Source organism: Saccoglossus kowalevskii, chromosome 19, assembly GCF_978046115.1.
Source record: "Saccoglossus kowalevskii chromosome 19, keSacKowa6.1, whole genome shotgun sequence".
NCBI classification, from domain to species: domain Eukaryota; kingdom Metazoa; phylum Hemichordata; class Enteropneusta; family Harrimaniidae; genus Saccoglossus; species Saccoglossus kowalevskii.
In genome coordinates this window covers 7,658,822-7,684,020 of record NC_140659.1, presented here as the reverse complement: position 1 = coordinate 7,684,020, position 25,199 = coordinate 7,658,822, and the positions used below count along the sequence as shown (strand labels likewise).

Genomic DNA, 25,199 nt, shown 5'->3' with positions numbered 1-25,199 from the left:
CACACAGTGTAGGTGATACAATGAAACCATACAGTGTAGAGACACAAGCCAACCATACAGTGTAGGTGATACAACCCAACCATACAGTGTAGAGACAAACCACATCCATACAGTATTGGAGACAAAATCCCAACCATACAGTGTAGAGACACAACCCAACCATACAGTGTAGGTGATACAACCTATCCATACAGTGTAGAGACATAACCCAACCATAGTGTCGAGACACAAGCCAACCATACAGTGTAGGATATACAAACCAACCATACAGTGTAGGAGATACAACCCAACCATACAGTGTAGGAGATACAACCCAACCATACAGTGTAGGTGATACAACCCAACCATACAGTGTATGAGATACAACCCAACCATACAGTGTATGAGATACAACCCAACCATACAGTGTATGAGATACAACCCAACCATACAGTGTATGAGATACAACCCAACCATACAGTGTAGAGACACAACACAACCATACAGTGTAGGAGACAAAAACCCAACCATACAGTGTAGAGACACAACCCAACCATACAGTGTAGAGACATAACCCAACCATAGTGTTGAGACACAAGGCAACCATACAGTGTAGAGACAAAACCCAACCATACAGTGTAAGTGATACAAGCCAACCATACAGTGTAGGATATACAACCCACCCAGGCAGTGAAGACACAACCCAACCATACAGTGTTGAGACACAACCCAGCCACACAGTGTAAGAGATACAAACCAACCATACAGTGTATGAGATACAACGCAACCATACAGTGTATGAGATACAACCCAACCATACAGTGTATGAGATACAACCCAACCATACAGTGTAGGAGATACAACCCAACCATACAGTGTAGAGACACACACAGCAACCATACAGTGTAGAGAGACAAGCCAGTGATACAGTGTCGGAGATACAACCCAGTCATTCAAAGTAGGAGATACAACACAACCATACATTGTAGGAAATGAAACTCACCTATACAATGAAGAAACACAAGGCATCATTACAGTGTAGGAGATACAACCAAACCATACATTGCAAAGATACAAGCAAACCATACAGTGGAGGAGACACTACCCAACCATACGGTTCAGGAGACACAATCCAACCATACAGTGTAGAGAAACAACCCAACCATACAATGTAGAGACATAACCCAACTATAGTGTTGGGACACAAGCCAATCATACAGTGTAGGAAATACAACCCAACCATGCAGTAAAGAAAACACAACCCAACCGTACAGTGTATCAACACAACCCAGCCACACACAGTGTAGGTGATACAATGAAACCATACAGTGTAGAGTCACAAGCCAACCATACAGTGTAGGTGATACAACCCAACCATACAGTGTAGAGACACAACACAACCATACAGTGTAGGAGACAAAAACCCAACCATACAGTGTAGAGACACAACCCAACCATACAGTGTAGAGACATAACCCAACCATAGTGTTGAGACACAAGGCAACCATACAGTGTAGAGACAAAACCCAACCATACAGTGTAGGTGATACTACCAAACCATACAGTGTAGAGACATAACCCAACCATAGTGTCGAGACACAAGCCAACCATACAGTGTAGGAGATACAAACCAACCATACAGTGTAGGAGATACAACCCAACCATACAGTGTAGGAGATACAACCCAACCATACAGTGTAGGTGATACAACCCAACCATACAGTGTATGAGATACAACCCAACCATACAGTGTATGAGATACAACCCAACCATACAGTGTATGAGATACAACCCAACCATACAGTGTATGAGATACAACCCAACCATACAGTGTAGAGACACAACACAACCATACAGTGTAGGAGACAAAAACCCAACCATACAGTGTAGAGACACAACCCAACCATACAGTGTAGACACATAACCCAACCATAGTGTTGAGACACAAGGCAACCACACAGTGTAGAGACAAAACCCAACCATACAGTGTAGGTGATACAACCAAACCATACCGTGTAGAGACATAACCCAACCATAGTGTCGAGACACAAGCCAACCATACAGTGTAGGATATACAACCCACCCAGGCAGTGAAGACACAACCCAACCATACAGTGTTGAGACACAACCCAGCCACACAGTGTATGAGATACAACCCAACCATACAGTGTATGAGATACAACCCAACCATACAGTGTAGAGACACAACACAACCATACAGTGTAGGAGACAAAAACCCAACCATACAGTGTAGAGACACAACCCAACCATACAGTGTAGAGACATAACCCAACCATAGTGTTGAGACACAAGGCAACCATACAGTATAGAGACAAAACCCAACCATACAGTGTAGGTGATACAACCAAACCATACAGTGTAGAGACATAACCCAACCATAGTTTTGAGACACAAGCCAACCATACAGTGTAGGATATACAAGCCACCCAGGCAGTGAAGACACAACCCAACCATACAGTGTTGAGACACAACCCAGCCACACAGTGTAAGAGATACAACCCAACCATACAGTGTAGAGACAAAACCCAACCATACAGTGTAGAGACACAACCAAACCATACAGTGTAGAGACACAACACAACCATACAGTGTAGGAGACAAAAACCCAACCATACAGTGTAGAGACACAAGCCAACCATACAGTGTAGAGACAAAACCCAACCATACAGTGTAGGTGATACAACCAAACCATACAGTGTAGAGACACAAGTCAACCAAACAGTGGATGAGACACAAGCCAACCATACAGTGTAGGATATACAACCCAACCAGGCAGTGAAGAAGACACAAGCCAACCATACAGTGTACGAGATACAACCCAACCATAGAGTGTAGAGACACAACCAAACCATAGAGTGTAGAGGCACAACACAACCATACAGTGTAGGAGACAAAAACCCAACCATACAGTGTAGAAGACAAAAACCCAACCATACAGTGTAGAGACACAACCCAACCATACAGTGTAGAGACAAAACCCAACAATACAGTGTAGGTGATACAACCAAACCATACAGTCTAGAGGCACAAGCCAACCATACAGTCTAGAGGCTCAAGCCAACCATACAGTGGATGAGACACTACCCAACCATACAGTTTAGGAGACACAATCCAACCATACAGTGTAGAGACACAACCCGAGCATACATTGCAGAGACACAACCCAACGATACAGTGTACCTGATGCAACCCAGCCATACAGTGTAGGACATATAATCACGACAAAACAGTACATTTTGTTGAAATCTCAAAGGTTTCATAAATAAGTAGCCTTTCGGCTGAGATCGCTCCGCTTTTAGCAATGCTCATTTCTATTAAAGAACTGAAGATATCATTAGAAAATTAAGAATATGTATAGTATCAAAGCAATCAACAAGAATTCAAAAAATGTCTTACGAAATATTCATCAAAATTATAGAATTATAGATAGCATCACAAAATGACCAAACCTGCCCTCGGTACATATAGATCGAGTATCAAAGCAATAAGAAATATAGTTTTCAAGAAAAAGTTGAAAAAGTAAACAGTTGACACGGACGGGCAATCAGTCATATGATGAGCTCCACTCATCAAAGTCAACAGCAAACTAACAAAAATTATGAATATTGCATATTACAAATGTATTTATGTATTGTTATAAAATCTGTTCAAACTTTTATTTATTTATTTATTATTTAAGTGATGACATACTGGTGACAGCTGGAGCAACTACTGGCCTGTACCACATGATTACATTGCTGTTTAATAGAGGTGATGTTGTATTTGTGGAAGACCCTACGTATTTTCTTGCCATCAAAATGTTAAGGAATGATCTTGGATTGCAGGTGGTTCCAGGTATATATAATGAATGAATGCATGAATGAATCTATGAATCAATGCTAATTAGCTTCACATATCGCTACACTGAGCTCCTCAAAATAGCTTTACTACTAATAAGTTTACTTTTTTGCTTATCTACGTTCTTTCATTAATACTTTGTGCATACGGTCATTACGGTTCTATTCAGTTTAGGCATAAAACTGCCGTGTTTTTTGTTTTTCATTTTTCGTTTTCTGGAGTCTTGCCGGTGAGCCTTCCAAGATGGCCGCTCCCATGGCAAGTCCACGAGGTGGTAACCCGTTTTCGGGTCTTACTCGCAAGCACAGGATTAAGTGTGAATCTGTTGACGGTGTAGGAATTGAGGCCTATGTCCAGGCAATATCCTCTATTGTTGGGGCAAAGAGTATTGTAGCTGTCTCTCGTGTCAATTGTTATTGTTTTTGTTGATTGTGTTACCTCAGTCGAACGGGTTTGCGCTGAGATTCTTTCTATTGGGTCGTTATTTCTTTTTGTTGAACCTTTAGTTAAACCTTCTACGAAAGTTATACTTTCTGGTATACCACCTTACGTTCCAAACTCTTTATTGGAAAGGAAACTATCTAATTATGGTCGAGTGGTTTTGAGTATTCGCTACGTTCCTTTAGGCTGTAGAAATCCTGAATTAGGCATGTCAAATCGTTCCGTCGACAGGTGTACATGATATGTGATGAGAATTCGCTTGACGGGGTTATTAACATCACACCCGATCAGCGCACCGCCCGAATTTACCTGTCGATGGACGAAATCGTGTGCCATAAATGTCATAAAAAGGGGCATATCCAGCGTAATTGCTGTGAAAACGTTGAAACGGCTCAAGCAGGGAACACACTTGACACATCTACAGATACTCCTACAACTGACATTATGACTAGCACTGACGTTAATGACACAGTAACTGAGACTACTGAACACAATGACAACGCAACTGAAACAGATAGTATTTTAATAACTGATAATGTTGATCAAAATAATATGGAAACTGATGTGACTGGCGTATGTGATGACGACTCAAATTCGATTGAACCCAGCACAGATGCTATTCAAATTGATGCCACGCGTACAGGTCTTTGTAATGTTAATGTTAATGAGATTGTAAGCACTGAAACAGCTACAATAACAGATCTTTCAATAACAATGAGGAGATGGTACGTACCCTTCCGTCAACAACTACACCCCCCGGGGCAACCTATTCGTCCGTCGATGCTTCGTTCGTCGATCCGTTTGACTCAAAGCATCAACATCCCTCCATTTGATGATAAGGAGGATCTCGAGTCAGTTGCATCGAACGTTTCGGACATGTCTAGCCCACTACATGACGAAGTTTCAAGCGAAACATCAAAGTCTCCTCTGGCGCATGATAAAATACAAAAATTCGTGGATGACTCTTATAATTCTAAACATTTGATCGCTCTAGTCAATAGTTTTTGTCTGGACCTGCGCGTACTTGTACGCTCTCTAAGTCATTTCCGGAAGAATAACGACTTCCCTCCAAAGGAAACAATTCGCATAAGGCGTTTGACTTGTAGAATCGCGTCAAGTATCGTCATTTCTAGAATGCCCAGAATTACGAACAAACGCAGCGATAAATTATTAGACGCGAAACGAGTTATTTGCACTACTTCTGGTAATAAAATACCTAAGTTGAATTAAACTACTAACCACTAATAATGAATAAAGTTAAAGCGCGGTGGTTGTCGCGCAGCGCGTGTTTGAATTTCGTGCAAATAAACAATGTATTTTACACGCGTTGTTTACGTCGCTGTGAGTCTCATATCGAACAGGACGTGGCACGACAACAAATAGTTGTGCCTATGTTTTTTTTTCTATGCACTTGTTCTGTTTCTGGTATCCATACTCATGGCGAGCCGCTCAGGAATTACATGGAATTTACATGGTTGTCGCGATTCTTTCAAGAGATATCAAGTGTTTGAATTTATTAAACAAAACCCGGGAAACGCATTCCGTGCCTTCTGATGAAGTAAGGTGGCAAGTGGTATAGAAAGCACTTATGTATTTTTCACATGAAAGTTCACGTTCTGGTGTTGCCAAACTTTTTAAACCAAATAACAATGTTAAAATATTAAATAATATTGTTCCTGGACGTCTCTTACACATACACGCCGTGGTTGATAGCGTTCCCGTGCATTTAATTAATGTGTATGCTCCAACAAACGGGTTTGAACGACTTGAATTCTTTAAAGTTTTAAAAACTTTTTTGAACAGCTTAAATAACGACCCACTTGTCATTGGGGGCGACTTCAATTGTACCCTATGCCCTGAGAATGATATAGCTGAAAGCCCTGAACCACACTTTTTATCTGCAAACTTCCTCTCCAATATTTTACGTCGGCTTAAACTCGTTGACGCATGGCGTCAGTGAAACACATTAGCCAAACAGTTTACTTGGAGAAGAAATGAATGCAAATCCTATATAGACACATTCTATGTATCCAAATCTATTGCGTCTAGAATTAAAAATCTATCTGTCCACATTATAATTTCTCTGACCATTGCCTTGTTACACTTTGTCTTTCATTCAAGTCTATAAGAAATCATATCCCTGTATTGTGTTTTAACTCTAGTCTTCTTGACGATCGAGTTTTCTGTGAAATAATTAATGATTACTGGCTCACATGGCGTAAAAAAGTCTCATTTCAATAATATCCAGCTGTGATAGGATATTGGAAAACTGAAGATCTCACTAAACAGTAAACTTTCAAGTTAAGTAATAATATTAAACAAACTAAAACATTATTACAACATGACATCAATAATATTGAACAACAAATGCAATGCAATACAATCCTGATCTCGTCAACCAGTTTAATGAAAAGAAAGCTCTACTTGCAAATTTAGTAAAATCCGAAACAAGGGGGGGCAGCGATACGCTCCAGGCACAAATTACTTGAGGAAAATGATGCTCCAACTTTGTTCCATGTTAACTTTGAAAAACAGAGGGGCAGTAAAAAAAACTCATGTTGCAACTACAAAGGCATGGTGGTACAATCGTTGATGCCTCGCATGAGATGCAACAACTAACTAGAGAATTTTACTCTCACCTGTTTTCACCGGACCCTGTTTAAAAGAGAAAGTGCGACATGGATCTAAGTTCCGAAGAGCTTACTGCTTCTGTAAAATCAATTTCTCCAGGTACATGTCCAGGTATCGATGGCCTTCCTGGCAAATTTTACAAACATGTTTGCCCCACCTTGGGTTCTGACCTACATGAAGTCTTTCTCGCCTCGATCAAGGATGGAGAGCTACCGCTTTCATGCAGACGAACTGTCACCACTCTGCTACCTGAAAATGGAAATAATAATTTGTTAAAGAATCGGAGTCCGGTCAGTCTATTATGCTCTGATTATAAGATATTGACCAATGCTCACGGCAGTACTCAGTAACATAATTCACATTGATCAGAATTACTGTATACGTGGTCGACAGATATTTGACAACATTAACTTGGTACGTGACTTCATCACGTATGCAAATGATAACAACACAGCGCTTGGTATCGTATCTTTGGATCAAGAAAAATATGTGATTCAACGAGGGAAAAAAACATCTCACTGCGTATGCTGATGACGTCAGTTTCTTTTTAATAAATAACACCGATTTCTATAGATTGCAAGAATGGTTGACCATATATGAACAAGCCAGCAATTCACGGATCAACAACGCAAAGTCCAAGGGATTATGGGTGGGACAATGGGAAATAAGTACTGATATGCCCTTGAATATCAACTTGAACAACGTGGGTCTTAAAGTTCTTGGCACATTTATTGGGAATACACTATGTGGCTTGATAAAAATTGGACTGATGTTAGTGACAAAATACAGTCCAAGCTTGAATCGTGGATTAGGTATGCGCCCTATATTTCTTACAGAGGACGGACATTGGTTGTTAATCAGTTGATAGTGTCCAAATTGCTTCATAGGCTAGTTTGTTTATGTCCTCCCAGTACTCCAGATCTAGCGGGTCCAGAGGGGGCAGGGGGCCATGGCCCATCCCAAACGCATGACGATTCATATCATCTGGATTACGCATAGTTTCTCTGCGGTTTACGCTTCGTAATTTTAAGCAAATCTTGCCCCCCCCCCATACATTTTGCTGGATCCGACACTCTTTGTTGATTTCTTTTGGTAGGGTCGCCATTGACTCCCTGCAGAGTCTATTTATCTACCGCCTTCACAGGGTGGTCAAGGTTTAATTCATTTACCATCAAGAATTGCCTCCTTTCGTTTGCAAAATATTCGACGTTATTGTTACTTGAATTTGAAGCATCCTAGTTTTTATTTCACCAGTCTCAACTATTAGAAAAGGGCAACCGACCACCTATTACTCTGTTTGTCGGGAACCGCTCTTGTACAACAGTCGGATTTTACACCCTTTGCATTGTGTGCCACTCTCCCTCACACACTTTCGTGATTCGGGCATTACGACAATTGATGATCTTGTCGCTGGGACTGCGTGGCTGGGACGTGACATCTTGTATAAGAAAGTGCCGATATGTTCTAGAAGGGTATTTAATGTTGCACTTGACGTGGTGCACAGAGATATCCCACCCCAATTTCAAGAAAATTGCATTGAAAACACTACACAAGTCACCAACTCGAATTATTCACTCGAATTATTGTACGAGAATGAAGACAATTACATACTTTTAAATTGTCCACTTTATAAGTTACAAAAAGGAGTCATCTATAAATTTCTTATTTTTTAAACTTTATTTTTCAAAGCACACTACATATTTTTACAACGTATGAACAGATATTCTCTCTTTGGAAAAAGAACATCAGCCTTTTTTCGCCACTGTTACTTGACACCAATAACAAAAAAAGATGGCGACTTACAGTGGCGGTTACTACGTGGCGCCTATCCTACTGGTAGCTTCTTGCAAAATGTCCATATCCAAGAAACCAGCACTTGTCGTTTCTGAAAAGGATGGTTGCTCCAAATTTTTCTTGAATGTAGCCGACTAAGTCGACTCTTTGTCATTTTCAAATCTATTATTTGTACATTACTCAATGTAGACAGTGTACCAATCTCCTACTACGTTCTGGGTCAAGCAATAACACAAACACATCGAATTCTGTATTACATTTGTGTCTCGGTGAAAACTGCAATTCACATTACACGATACAAGAAAATTAACGATGATTTGGATGTCTGTGCAGCAAAATGTTTCACTACTCGCCTAAAACACAGAATTAAGAGAGAATACGATTACCATTTGCTTACTAAGTCAATGGATGTCTTCGACTTGCACTGTGACATACACTGGTAATTATTTATAAGTGAACATTGATACATGATTGATACTGTAATCAGAATTTGAGATTTTGACTGTAATTAGTCAATGTTATATTTATACTCGATATTATACTCGAGGAATACAAATCTGAAATGAATGAATGAATGGACGAACGAACGAATGAACTAATGTACGAATGAATGAATGAATTTATTTCGAAATAAAACATACATACAGATAAAAATATACAAATGAATCAAAAATGCAATTGATAAATAAACAAATGAGTAAATAAATTAAATAAATAATTGTATAATTTTGAATTATGGAAACTTGTAGAGTCACTCCATGTAGCAAGTAATAATACGCTGTTAACATTGTAACAACAAGTTCTATTTTTGCAAAACATTGTACTCCAGGGCAATACAAGGATAGTGACTTTAAAAAAGATGGGGGGTTATCAAAAATGATTTTTGTATTTTATTGGATAATTTCCATTTTAGCAGTATTATAACGATTTTACTATAGGTTACTGGCAGAGATAATATGCCATATCTCAAATCTTAGGCTGCTGAGTCATTGAGCTGGACAGTTCTAACATTAATGCAATAATGATTCAAGGATTACTGGATTAAAAACCAAGCAGTCTTCAACATGGGCTTTCAATGCATGAACCACAAAAATAGAATAGAATATTTCTTAACAAATGAAGGTATCAACCCCAAGTGAAAATTATCACTAAACTCAAAATTTGACACAATCTAAGAAATAAGTAACTTATTTGAATAACTTTTTATTTTCCGACAACTGTTTCTCAGGCATGACTTCAATGACTTTGTTCAATGTTGGTACAAAGACGCGACATTCCAACAATGATCTGTCATTTGTCATTGAGCTGACTGGCAGCTATTTTTGTCAAAAAATCACATCAAAATACAGAAGGAGCTACTGTGATTATTTGCCAAACTCGGTACAACAGCAAGACGAATTGGGTTTTATATGCAAGCAAATTTATATTTGTTTCTATAAAATTTCACATTCTTCTCCATTCTGCACCCTAAATACAGCCAAATACCAGCAGGGACTATGTCATTGAAAATAACTTGTTTTCTATGTATTGTAGTGAAAAGGACTGGTGTTGAGGACGCATATTGGAGACCAATTCTACAATTGACTGAATGAAATGTTGATGTTGAGAAAGTTTTCAAGTAATAAATAGCGCTTAGTATAATTGGTTCATATAATAACCTACCATAAACTATATTATTCTTAATGTCATTGCATCTCATCGCATTACAGTGCCAACTACTTCTGAGGGAATGGACTTGGAAGTATTAGATAAACTACTCACTGGATATCGTCTACAATCTCAACACGTTGTGACAGAAAAACAGCCATATTGGACAATGCTTTATACAATACCTACGTTTAATAATCCAAAGGGGACATGTCTACCTGCAGGTGATTATACGCACATATATCAATAGACCCTTTTCCGCTATGTGTGAAATCGAACATAAAAAACAGGGCAATTAAAATCCATAGGATTGTAGAGTCAAAACATCGCTTGGGGTTCGACTTATGTGAAACAAATTTTTGAGTGTTTTCACGATCAATATTGTGCTATACCACCTTGATGATAGTCTCATTGCAATATGCTTTCTGAAATTAACTATAAGAAAAAGGGAAATCAAGCTCAAAGTAAAATAAAATCTGATTTTTTGGGACAGGCGTTTGATGTGTGTATTTCACACAATGCACGTGATCTTGTAGTGAATGGAAAATCACATATTCTTCTTACTCTCATACATAAATTATGAACTTTCACAATGTTGACTGTTTCGATTTTCTTTTTACGTGATGTTCAATACTTGATCAAAGTACAATTTGAGTCCGCAACAACTTAGAGTTTCTGAAATTGTAGTACGGTATTAATCATGGGAATATTACATGCAATTGTAGATTTATTTTGAAAATAAAGCTCAAAATGTCAGACTGGCAGCCATTCCAAATCTATAGTAAGTGTATCACCTGGCATTTATTGAAATAAAATCTCTGATTGTTACAAAGCTTTCACGTTTAAGATGAAATTTGAGTGTAAAAAGTTTAAAACTGTAAAATATTAAAAAATATGAATACAAATTCGATTTAAATGATTGACAATGATGTGTTTTATTAGAGAAGTGCAAGAAACTGGTTGAAATTGCCAGAAGACATGATATCTTTGTTGTCTGTGATGACGTATATAATTTGTTGTCATATATACCTAATAACAAACCTGGTGAGAATCTACTACCAGCACCAATGAGATTGTTTGCTTACGATAAGAAACAAGACGTGGACTATAAAGGCAATGTAGTATCTAACTGTTCCTTTTCCAAGATTTTGGGACCAGGACTACGAATTGGATGGCTTGAAGCTCCACAAAGATTGCTCAATATTTTCAGACTTTCGTGAGTATATTGGTTTGATAAACAGTTGCAATTCGGCCATTCAGTTGAGTGATGTAATTTAAGATTTCTCTGATCTGTTGCTTAGTGATGGGATTTCCCCTATCAATTGCTTATAGTGACAAACTTTTCCTGATTATTTGCTTAATTGAAAATTTCCCTGATCAGTTAATTGATGAGTTGATGAGTTGATGAGTGATGAGTAATTTCTTAATTTGCATAAATTAGCCAATCTATATGTGTTATAGTTATTTCCAGTGCCACTTATGACATTTGTATGGCAAATTGTTTTTATAGAGGCTTGAGTGAACTATGTGGGTTCAATAATTATACCTCGGGCATAATCGCAAGTGTACTGGAAACTGGTATGATGTCACAGCATATATTGTACCTGCAGGAAAAATACAAAGTAAAGTTGACTTGTATTGTTATTGTGCTCTTAATATTGTTTACGATAATATATAGTGTGTTGATGTTGTCATATGGTGTTCTAACATTGCTACACGATGTTGTTCTAATGTTGCTATATTGTGTTCTAATCTTGATATATGGTTCTTTATTATTGCTATATGGTATTATAATCCTGCTATATGGTGTTCTAACATTGCTATAATGTGTTCTATATATTGTGTTCCATTGCTGCTATATTGTGTTGTGTTGTTGCTATATTGTGTTGTGTTGTTGCTATATTGTGTTGTGTTGTTGCTATATTGTGTTGTATTGTTGCTATATTGTGTCGTGTTGTTGCTATATCGTGTTCCATTGCTGCTATATTGTGTTCTAATGTTGCTATATTGTGTTGTGTTGTTGCTATATCGTGTTCCATTGCTGCTATATTGTGTTGTGTTGTTGCTATATTGTGTTGTATTGTTGCTATATTGTGTTGTGTTGTTGCTATATTGTGTTGTGTTGTTGCTATATTGTGTTCCATTGCTGCTATATTGTGTTGTGTTGTTGCTATATTGTGTTGTATTGTTGCTATATTGTGTTCTAATGTTGCTATATTGTGTTGTGTTGTTGCTATATTGTGTTCCATTGCTGCTATATTGTGTTGTGTTGTTGCTATATTGTGTTGTATTGTTGCTATATTGTGTTGTATTGTTGCTATATTGTGTTGTGTTGTTGCTATATTGTGTTGTATTGCTGCTATATTGTGTTGTATTGTTGCTATATTGTGTTGTATTGCTGCTATATTGTGTTCTAATGTTGCTATATAGTGTTAAAACAATGTTATATGGTGTTCTAAAATTGCTGTATTGTGTTTTAATCTTGCTATATTATGTTGTGTCGTTTTTATTCTGCGTTGTGTCGTTGCTATATGCTGCTCTAATCTTGCTATATTGTATTCTAATATTACTATATGATGATGTGTTGTTGCTATATGATGTTCAAATGTGGCTATATTGTGTTTTGATCTTGCTATATTGTGTTGTGTTGTGTTGTTGTTATATTGTGCTGTTTTGTTGCTATATGGTGCTCTAACATTGTTATATGGTGTTGTGTTGTCGCTATATTACCGGATCTCCCATGGGTCTTTTGGCTTTTAACTCACACAATACATTTTACAGCCATATTCCATAACGCAAATCACAGCATATCCATTCTATCACCATATCTTTTCAGAGGCATCTAGATGCTGTTGTGGAGATTCTAGCAAAAGATATGCCAGACAGTGTTAATTTCTTCAGACCCAAGGTAAAGCTTGCTAAATATAGTAGCTGCATTGGCTGTAGTCAGAAGACAAGGACTTATGATTTTGAGTTCTGTGTGTCTGACTTATTTCTCTGACATGCCTGTGTTATTTTTACTTCGCACTGTCATCATTGTTAATAATGTCCAGAATAACTGAAGTATTTTTTCTCAGATCTTTTCTACCCTTATTTCTATCGTCAGTCAATGTACAGGCATGATCCAGTTCGATGTTGATGCGTCTAACACATATTATATTTTCGGAGATATTGGTGAAAATGTGTGTTTATAATCCGCATTAGCTTAACATAGAATGTCGCTCCTTTCATATAATAACTAGAATATCACTCAGAGGATACAGTATGGTAATTTAAACATGGAAACCTGTCCACTTATGATATAGATATTTTTCATAACAGTACATTCTACTCTTCAAAATATAGTATCTACATAGTGAATAGGTGATTTTCCGTTCAACTGCGAGATATCGCAAGATGCATGAACGACGTGCGTCGAACGTCTGCTGCACAAATCGAACGATTTGATTTTGAACTCGAATTTCTTTATTTCGCAGCTCACATCGACCGGACGATCTTCGACAGAGGAATATTGCTTTCGAATACCCTTAGTTAATCGAAATTGTCTATCAAATGAGTACAGCACATTATTAAGCATGAAAATGCTCCCAAATTATTTCCGTGTTTGTCGAATCCCACGCGATGTTTGACGCCACTAGACGCTATGGCCTTTGTTTGTCCTGTTTTTACGTTCGATTTCACGCATAACGCGTGATTCTCGCAGTGAACGGAAAATGGTCTATTAACTAATAAGATTAATGGTATATAAATACATGTATGGTGCAATTTGTAATAAAAAACGTGTGCTACAATAGATTTACATCTTTTTTGTATAAAGAACACAATCAATTGAATGGACACATAACAAGCACTATGTTATTGTCAATAATGTGTGTATCATGAATTGAATAAAAATGAACATCAATCAGCCATATCGCTTCATGACCGTTTCTCAGATAAATGTTCACTGATTTAGTTTACATCTAGTACAAAGGCAATACAGTGTTTTGATTATTCTCTACGGTTGTGTTAGTGGTTTTGATGAAATGTAATCGACTGTTAGTTGTTTTCAGGTATTTCAAGCAATCTTTCCCTTTCTTATATAATGGTATTAACTGTGGTTTAATTGTTACTTCTTTGAATAATTGTCGTATATGACAGTTGGTCAAGCAGTTCTTCAAGTTTAAATAAATAAGGAAGCGTGAAACGAGTTTAGGCTCCTTATAAGCTGCTGTGACCAATAGTAACTGTGTGTTTATGATATGGTTCAAATACTTTGTATGATAACTGTTTTATAGGGTGGTTACTTTGTGTGGTTAGAATTGCCAAGTGATATTGATGCATCAGAACTCAAGGCATATGCATCTAAAAAGTATAAAGTCTCATTCCACGTTGGCAACAAGTAAGTTTAAGTCATTTTATATTTCAATTAATCGTAGCTAACATGTACTGTTACTACAGTTCATGACGTGCTTGGCGTAAATGAAAGATTATCTAGTAAATAGACACTGTGTAAAAGTAATAGACACTGTGTACAAGTAAATAAACACTGTGTAAAAGTAAATATACACTGTGTACAAGTAAATAGATGCTGTGTGAAAGTAAATAGACACTGTGTGAAAGTAAATAGACACTGTGTAAAAGTAAATATACACTGTGTACAAGTAAATAGACACTGTGTACAAGTAAATAGATGCTGTGTACAAGTAAATAGACACTGTGTACAAGTAAATAGACACTGTGTACAAGTAAATAGACACTGTGTACAAGTAAATAGATGTTGTGTGAAAGTAAATAGACACTGTGTGAAAGTCAATAGACACTGTGTACAAGTTTTCCAGATATGCACTCATGTCACTTTCAATCTATCAGTGCTTATATTGTATATAATCAATATAGTTTTTGAATATACTTATTGAATTGAAGCTAATATTAAACAGACCAAATGTGTATTTATACAAAACAAGATGATTTGTGTTTAATGTGTCTGGCATTATTGAGTCGGTTGGCACATGCTGTGTGAAATACACTTATCAATTATAATCTTTAATAAAACAAAAGTTGTGAACAATCATGTTATGCTCAATTGTTTTTTGATTATATACGTTCAGCTGTCGGCACTTAATGTGGATATTTAATAAGTGAGTTTTAAGTACCATTTTCTTAAAAGGATATATATGTAGAATATTATTAGTAATAATTGTCCATTCTTTTATTTCAGTTGTTCAGCATCTGGCAGTTACAAAAATTGTATTCGTATCAATTTTACATATTACGAAAAGGACATCCTAATCCCTGCTATCAAAAACCTTTGTAAATCAATGCATGAGATTTCAAATCAATAACTGATATAAAAGAATGATGATTTGTTTATAGTGCTATGATTGGTCGTCAGTTGTGTCTTTCCTGTGAGTCATTAGTACTGCTGCAATGTGTTCAGATCACAAGAGTTTTTGTTGTTGTATTTATGTGAGTCTTGATTTGCTATTCCTAAAAGTGTATACGCATAACAAAAAATGGCATGTTGATAAGACAGCATGTAAGGATTTAGTGTAAATTGTCAATTACTACATCAAGAAGGTCTGTGTAGAAACCATATTCAAGAGATGTGAGCACCCATATATCATATGACTCACAATCAATGTGGCGACTTTTGGATGTGAATATTATGCACGTGATCAAATATATGCAACTTTCTCATTTCTAAATGACAACTGAGCTCAAACGTAACAAAGACACAACCTAGAAGACACATGATTTGAAGAAAGATATTACAATGTTGCTTTGTCCCATGTTCTATAGACGACTTTCCCGGAAGTAGCAAGACTAGGATACAACAATGCTCCTGTCAGGCTGAAAACAAATCAGTTTGCTGATAGTCGATAGAAGGGACTTTTATTTTTGTGGCGTTGATTGGTACACTCAGAAGTACAATATCACGCGTGCAAATTTACGTTACACCCCCAAAACGACATGCGCGTATCTTCGACTTTCAGAAAAGTCGTCTATCCCATCAGTCATTACTCCGCTTCTGCACTGATCGGGTTGATGTAGTAGAGCGTACAGAAGCTCCAGTCGTAGACAAAATAAACTGGGTTCGTGGTCATGAAACTCTGCATTCTATTGTATACTTTTTTGTTCATCCAAATAAATTGGGCCCGTCTTCTTTACGTTACTGCTTTATTAATAACAACACGACAAGAAGCAAGTACAATGTGCGAAATACAGCGATCCGGGTATATGTTTATCATGAATATTCATAGAAGGAAATATACATACTCAACATGCAGTACTATGACATCTCCCCCATTTTTAGTTAAATGATATGTTCATACATCTGGACTTTGAGTCAATCGTTGAATTTATGTATAAATTCGATAGCATATCAATAATAATATCATAATTGCATAACAACTTCGATTGTATGCGATATTTAAAAATAGTATTATTTACTGTGTTGTATTATACTTGCCTAATGTAGTAATTAACTGAACTAGTAACAACACATCTATAAATTTAACTCAACTAATATACACTAAATGGGGAACATGTAGACTATTGCCTCTATACTATCTATCTATCAAGCCCAGAGATTATTTTGCTCTGCCACAGTGACTTAATGTTTATTAGGCTATCAAAATATTCTATTCATTACTGAATTTTGCTGGCTTCTTTACAAGTCTTTCATATGATGTTCTATATACTTCCTTGATGGTGGTGCCGCTGTGGACAACTGCTTGGTTGGCGATAAGTCTGGTGTTTCTGAGAAGGTGTCGTCTTGGTATGGCACATTAATTTCACTGTGGTGGTTCCACTGTTTTCATAAGTTCACGACGATTTCGACGATATGCCTGTCCATTTGGCGAAGACACAACATATGAACGTGGTGTACTATCTCTCTCAACCACTAATGCAGGTTCCCAATTCCTTCCGACTTCCATTCTGACTGTGTCCCCTGTATTTATGTTTCGTAGTGGTTTTGCACTCTTATCGTAGAAATTTTTTTGCGATGCTTGTCTATATTTAAGCCTTTGGTTGTAGGAGGTGGTGTGATGTTGGTATCTTGGTTCTCAGCTGAGTTGGAGAATACTTCATACCAGGAATTGCCGTTGTTATGTATTCCTGTAGTGTAGTATGGATCATTTCCAGTATCCATTGCTTTCTTTAGTAATGCTTTTACTTTTCCAACTGCTTTTTCTGCCATGCCATTGGATTATGGGTATCGTGGACTGGACGTTGTGTGTTTGCATCCCCAATCATTTGAAAATTTCCGAAATTAGTAGCTTGTATACTGCGGTCCATTGTCATACACTACTTCCTCTGGAGTACCGTATTTAGCAAAGCTTGATTTCAGCTGCGTTATGATCTCTGCTGACACAGTACTGTTATTTAATAACTGTACTTCTACCCATTTTGAGTAGTAGTCAGTGGTTTCAGCATTAAATGTAAACAAATCAGTTCTTACCTTCTGCCATGGTCTCTCTTGTATCACAGTGTATCAAGGGGTCCTTTTGGTTCTTTGGTCGATACTTTAGACATGTACTACACTTTGACATCATGTCAGTTATTGCAGAAGACATTCCTGGCCAAAATATTACATCTCTGATTCGTTTGAGAGTCTTCTCGGCTCCCATATGACTCTCATGTAGTTTCTTGAGTGTTTCACTTCAAGGGATTACTAGTTTCTCACCTTTAAATATATTAGTCCATCAGTCTCACTTATCTCGTCTCTGCAACTCCAATATTCTCCAATGTTGTATAGAATTACCTGCTTACTGTTAGGCCAACCATTCCTATCTGTTTCTTTAAGTGTCTGGAGTCAAAGATAAGCTTTGTGTCACTGTGTGAACTTGGGCTTCTATTTCCAAGTCATCATCTGCATCACATTTGTTATCGTATGCCCTGGATAGTGTATCTGGTATGTATATACATTTGTCTGGTTTATAGTGCACGTTGTATTGGTATTTATGTAATCTCAGCATAAATTTCTGAATTCTTGATGGAGCACTGCCAATTGGTTTCTAAAATACATCTTCTAGTGGCTTATGATCACTTTCTAAGTCAATTTCTTTTCCGTATATGTACTTGTTACGTATTGTTGTGTTTTGTTTAGTGTTGTTTCGTTTTGGATTTTGTGAAGACGAACGCTTTTGCCATTGAGCTAGGGAGACGTACATGCGTTGTCTATACAAGGGTCGTAAGACTTGCTTCCATGGACATTTATTATAATACCGTGTGTAGTCAGCAGGTGTGTTGAGGTTCTGGTGGCATGTGGGCAATTTGGTCCCGGTTCACTGTATGGGTTTCAAAGTTGTTACGTTTGGTCGTATGTTATCAATGATGACGGTCTGCTATGCCGTTCTCCGCAATTACTTCAAGGGTGTGTTCGTTGAGTGACCACTGCAACTGAAGAGCTGAAGAACTGTAAGGTGCATGAACATCGCCGACTGATTACCTCAACCCTATGGCCAGAGAATTGCAAGGTGCATGAACGTCACCGTCTCAGTTACGTGTTTCCACGTCTCCGTTTCAGCGTTTGTGTATTTCCGCGTTACCGTAGCCAACGGTATTTCTTATGGAACTGACTGTGTTCACGAATTGAACTAAAGTGTTTGCGTACATATTTGGAATTATATTGAATCCCTATGATTTGTATTTGTATGAAAGTATATTGTAATTGAGCAACTGTTTTTGAGGGGCAAGCATTACAAATAATTGTATAGTATTTCTGTTGAGTTAAGACGTTGTGGTGTTTCAGTCTGAAGCCACTGTTTAAATATAATACTATTTGTAGTAGTGATTATTGCTGTTTTGTGGTGCTTTTGTAGCCACAGTTATTAATTAGTTGAATTGAATTGAATTGGATTGGATTTCGTTGTTGTGGAACCCAGCTGTAGTCTAATATATAATATATTCATGGGATTGTGACCTGTCTGTCGTCGGTACTTTGGACTTTCGCTATCAAATGGGTTAATTTTGGGAATCTGATTGGGGAATACTATGTGGGGATAATTTCGGGAATTAAACTCGCTTACAAGAGGTATTTTTCGATATATACACACACTTCAATTACGCAAGACAGTAAGTACATCGAATTATGACGTTTCAACATTTAGTAAATAAAATCAATAAATCACCATTACTATTCCCTATTCAAAATAACTAAAAAAGGGGGCTTGGGGGCTCTTCGTTTCCCGTGTTTTCTTCCAGTCTCTTCTTCCATTCCTCTCCTTGCAGTCCACCCTCTGTCGTCCGTCTTCTCTTTTTCTTACCAAACCGGACTTTTAATTCGTTACGCAATTCCTTTGTCATTGTCATTCAAATCAGTTGCGCAATTGACGTATGACTAGATTCACGCCCTCACACGTACTGTGTGTGGACGTGAATCGGGTGACATGCCAAACGCTCAAAAGATTTTGAATCGACTTCGATTCAAGATAGGAGAATGGAAGTAAAGAAGTAGTAAAGAAAAAACAAATTTTACAAGGAAATATATCACACTAAAATACATATAGATATAATACTTTAGTGTATGTAACTGTACATATATTGTACAATCCAGTGATACCTCGTGAAAACACTATATATATTTATACGAATACAATATTTAATTTTGTGTTTGTGTCGTTTCTTGTTGCGATTCCCTTGTTTGAGTTGAGTTCAACGAAAAGATTTGCCTCTGTCCGTCATCCGTCATCCGGCATGTTTATTATCGTCTTGCACATCACCAATGTAAATAATTTCTGGTATCTTTATTTAACAGTTCTGTTTCTTGAGTTTGGTGCCTTTCTCTCTAGCTCTGTCTAGTGCTTGCCCAAGGCGCATATCATGCTCCTCATTATTATTGGCATTGATCAATATGTCATCGAAAATGACATCAACTCCATCTATACCCTCAAATGCTTGTTGCATTTTCTTCTGGAATACTTCATTTGAGTTTAATGCAAAGGGTAACTTGTTGAACTTGTATTGCCCGAATGGGATGTTAAATTTTGTTAATTTGGATGACTCTGCATCTAGTTTCACATACCAATAACCATCTTTGGCATCTAGTTTCCTGAAAACTGTAGCAACGGATAATTTACTAGTCACTTCATTGGCTGCAGGCAATTGGAAATGTTCACGTGTTACAGGCATTATATCCTAGGATAGGTTTTGACACTACATCTGCTACAACAAATTCAAGTCTTTTCTCTGTATTGTTGTGTTTGCAAGTTACTATTGTGTCACCCAGTGCTCTAATCGTGTGTCACCATATGATGTCAAGCGTATATCTGTTTTCTTCAACTTTGGTTTATTATTCATGCGACTGTATACTCTATCTGAGATGACGTTTACTTGGGCACCTGTGTCCAATTTAAACTGCATTTTATTTTTGTCAACCAACAGATTTACATACTACTCATCGTACATAGTGTCATGTTTGTCAATAATTCTCACAAACAAATCTATATTGGGTTCATACTCTGTGTATAAATTTTCTTTGATCTACAGACTATGTATAAAGCGTTATCCTCGTTCAAGGACAAGTCTTGCCTATAACGTTTTGACTGCTCAGATGCACGACAAATGTCAATGGCTCTTGCCAGGTTTAAGTCAGTTAGAGATGCAGTTTACCTGACAGGTATTTTAATTAGTTAACTAGAAAACCAAGATGACCTTTCTTGTCTACAAAACTATATATTTTCGGAAAGCTTATTGTATGAATTTTAAAAATGTTTTAGTATTTTTTATGGACACTGTAGTTTGTAATATGCACAAAAAATGTGCTTTTTTGTTCAAAAGTGATTTAAAAAAATAGCTCCTAAACCATGCTTCTGTTTCCTGTCAAAATTGGTTTATGGGTACTTCTGTTTACTATGAAGAAAGTGCCGTCTTGAAAACTGTCTACCAGTTGTCAATTTTGCAGGGCAGCAGCCCAAATTTCACTACAATACGTGCAAATTTTAAAACATTCTATAAACTTTAAAAAAAACTCTAAATAATCTGCACGACTTTTCACTATGTGTGAATGTGTGAATTACAATAATACAAAATACACAAAAAATGTTCATATCTTTTCCATGTCTGCAACAAAAATGTGTTTCACCAGTTGATTTTCTCAGGTAGTCTCCCGTGCAAGTAATTGCCAAGCCTGATTGATCTTAAATTTTATGATAGGTCGATCACCTGATCACTCTGCTATATGGATCATTTCAATTTTGTCCGAATTAGCGGCCATTAAATTTCTCGAAATGTATCAAAATTGCCTTCGTTCGCACTTTTGTCTTTCGTAAGTTAACTTATGACCTCTACATTCTTCAGGTGTCAGTAGGATAATAAACGGCCATTTACGACATTTTTATTTTTTTCGAACTTTGTAACGATGGATAATATAACAACAACAGTCAAAATTCCATGAAAATTTGCCAATATTGCAATCACTTTTCACAACATTGTAAGCAGTTTGTTTATCATTTTACGTTTTAATAGTGGTATGATCTGCTAATATGAGGGACTTTTCAATCACTTTTACTTGTTTTCTAAATTTTACTGCGGGGTCAATATAGGTATGACTTAGGTCAATATAATATATATTGAGGGTGTCATCATATGAGCATCGTCTCTCTGTCTTATACGACTTGTTTACCACTTCCGTGTCACTGAGAATGTTCTAGAACCGTACTGTGTCTGGGTGGAATATTCTAGATTTCTTTTAGAAACTGGTTGAATAGGTAATAGAACACTGTAGAAGGCAATTGAAGGTAATGGAACATTCTAGAAATTTGTAGTAAGTTCCAGACTCATTATGTATGCTGATGTAATGGTCTATTTATAGACAGTGGGGGTATATATAGGGGAGTTGTTCAGCACTGAGTTCAGATCGGAGATCTCGTTGAATTGTATTGGAGTTTAAGTATCTAGTTATTGGAGTAGTGGAGTTTTACCGCGTTATTGTACTTGATGTTTGCAGAGTATAATAATACTAGTACCAGTTGAAACCTCATCTGTTGGCTCCGTGTTCGTGTATTGCTTAGAGAATCGCTCGCTAGACACTGTAAAGGACACTGTGTAACTCAAGGACGTTGAACTCTTTTCCACAACCCTAACCCTATTGCTCAGTAATGTAATGTATTGCTTGCTTTTCCTATCGTTTTTACCGTTTCTTTCAGTGATGTTGAATTGTATGTATGTAAGCGCTGATATTTAGTGACGTTCGAGGTCCTTTATAACGATTTAAGCGCGCCTCAGTGGACAAGTATTTGCAACACAGTGTTTCGAGTTTTGTGAATTTTTATGGAGTTTTAATGAGTTTATGAGTACGGATATGATGGGGAAAGTAATGCCCCAATGAGTTTTTTTTCAGAGTTTTGAGATTTGTCGATGTACAGAGATATCGACGTTTTAAGAGTTGTTTTTGTTTATGTGTTGTTTCCGGAATACTTCTGACGCTTTTTGAGTTTAGAGCATCTTTGTAACGTTTTTTAATGTCTTTTTGAGATGAGAGTTTGGTGCGCTTATATATGTATTGTTTGATAACGCAAGCTTTTGTTCATGATTGACAGGTTTATATGTAACTCAGTAGTTTCTATCGTTTTGCTTTTCCCCGTCTTTTTGCCAGAGGAGTAATGTGTTATGATAGATTTGTCTTTCCATTCTGTTTCCACGCCGTATGACTTTTGTTTAGATTAACGACTTTTGAGTTCAGTTGAAGTTTATAAGCGTATATGACAGGAGTTTGATTAATAGCTTTTTATTCATTGTTTATTAGTTACCGCTTTGCAATGCTTTAACCGAGAGACGCATCCCTGGTAATCACGTGATCGTGCTGTCGACGGCCGCGATTGGCTGATCGCTTGGTTACACCGCCACGCCTTAGTTTTTTTGACCTTTTGATATAGAGTTTGTAACCTTAGTAACGGAGACAGTGCAGCCAAGGGTTACCCTCAGCGGACCCTTTTGAGAAAAGTGAGTCGATTGGTAGCCTTTCCCTTGTTTTTTGATTTATAACCGTTGGTATTTGAGACTTTATAACCATTGTATTTAGACTTTATAATAATTGTACTTAATTAGTGTGTTTTACTCTTTTTGATTTATACCTTGTATTATTAGTATTGTATTTAACCCTATGACGATGAGTGGCTGACGGTATCTTTGATTTGTGAACGTGCAATGCCGAGAGGCATATCTCAGTTTGGGTGAAGGGATGTGTCATGAATTTGTTTTTGCGTATCTGTTAACCGACTTAATTAACTGATTATTAGCGAATTGCTGTGTTATGTCTGTCATCGTGTAGGCCTATTTGAAATTTTGGACGGAACTTGGCTCAGTGATTTGGAACTAATTACCAGATAACCACCGCTTTTTAGACTACTCATGTTGACAGTTTATATCCGTAGTTATTAATGTAGTGAACGATTAATCAAAAGATATGACGTATTCAGTACTTAGTGTGATTGGCTTTATGATTGAAGGTTACGCCCTAGAGTCTTTTTACTGTTTTGTAATTGGTTAGAGTTTTGAAAATGAATAAAGAGAGTTTGAGTTGGTCTTGAGGAGCACAGCACGATAGACAAAGTAGAGAGAGAGTGCAGTCGAGAGTCCAGTCCAAGGGCGAGCCTTGAGGCAGTCCAGTCTTGGGCTAGCCTTGGGTCAGCCTTGTGAGAGTCTTGGGGACTTTTCCCCAGGGCGCTGTGTCTTATAGAGTGCTCCAAAAGATCGACTAAGACGAGAGCTGAAACGTATTTCGTTGTGTGTGTCTTATTTGACTGTAAAGTATAAGTGACTTTCCCGATCCCGTACCTCAAGGGGACGAGATAGAGAGACGAGACGAGTTTCCCCCCTGGCAAGTGTGGAGAACCCGAGAGAAGATTTACCCCTGATATTCGTATGTTATCATCGCCGTCAGGGAAGTCTTCCTGTTACTGTTGCCATTTTGGTATTTGAACCATCACACCTGTACTATACCAATTACGGTAATATTACGTTGCGTGTGACACTCTCGTACGGCTCTGCTAAAGATGTTTCTTATCTCCTTCGATTTCTACTTGAGACAATTTTGTGCTCATAATAAGTGGAATGTGCTGTAATGACCGTGGTGCTTTGCGTGCGTGTTTTTTTTGTGTATAGGCAATCTGGATTTATGCAAGACTTGTAACTCTTAAACGGTTCCCAACTCCACCGAGTAGAAATGGCGAAGACAAAGACGAAGACGTGAATAGTTGGACTGGTGGAGCATCTTCAATTCATATACAACAAGATACAAACATTGTTATCAATGAAATATTACGTTTTCTTGTTGACAAAATGGATACTATTGTCACTGATATTCATGTGAAGTAATGTACATGTATATGTAGCGACTCGGAGATTGATGAAGCCAAATATATGATATATGAGTTATGTTGTGAGCAAACCACTCGACGAAATATTGGAAGGCAGGAACAAAAACATCAATAACGTCATGGGACGACTACCTGAAATAGAACCGGATCATATTCCGTCTTTTGTTGCTAAAGTAAGCTGCCACTTATCAACCAAATCATGTTGATCTGTTCTTGCTATTGAAAGATAACATTCATACAAAACGTGAAATTACCATTCTGAAAAATAATGTAGATGCAACTTCTAAATACAACGCAGTCGCCTGTCACAAAGCTAAAATACATTCCAAATCATTTGTGGGTGTTAACACACAAATGATAAAATCTATACTTATTCCAATTTGACTTACTTGGATATGTTTCATACATTCTTGAATGAAAAACGAATTCTTCAACGGAAATGCCATAACGTGATGTTCTAATTTCGTTTGCGTTACGTTCTCGGGTGTCAAAAAACGATTAAGTACAAGCGCCCACAACGGGAACGTAACTGAAACCAGAACCATG

At 37.2% G+C, this 25,199-nt stretch overlaps 1 protein-coding gene across 2 annotated transcripts in view; it reads left to right on the top strand.

Moving 5' to 3' along the window:
• LOC144361661 (uncharacterized) overlaps positions 1–15,710 on the top strand; it is a 113,510-nt gene extending 97,800 nt beyond the window's left edge. Inside the window, exons 3-9 of one of the 2 annotated variants that reach the window (XM_085493675.1) lie at positions 3,680–3,834; positions 10,413–10,574; positions 11,293–11,566; positions 11,861–11,972; positions 13,187–13,258; positions 14,628–14,731; positions 15,551–15,710. In XM_085493675.1, the coding sequence (XP_085349801.1) occupies positions 3,726–3,834; positions 10,413–10,574; positions 11,293–11,566; positions 11,861–11,972; positions 13,187–13,258; positions 14,628–14,731; positions 15,551–15,674 (957 nt within the window). In that variant the 5' untranslated portion in view covers positions 3,680–3,725 and the 3' untranslated portion in view covers positions 15,675–15,710. The remainder of the gene's footprint in view (positions 1–3,679; positions 3,835–10,412; positions 10,575–11,292; positions 11,567–11,860; positions 11,973–13,186; positions 13,259–14,627; positions 14,732–15,550) is intronic. The other variant, XM_085493676.1, reaches the window with a different exon arrangement.
• The last annotated feature ends 9,489 nt before the right edge of the window (positions 15,711–25,199 follow it).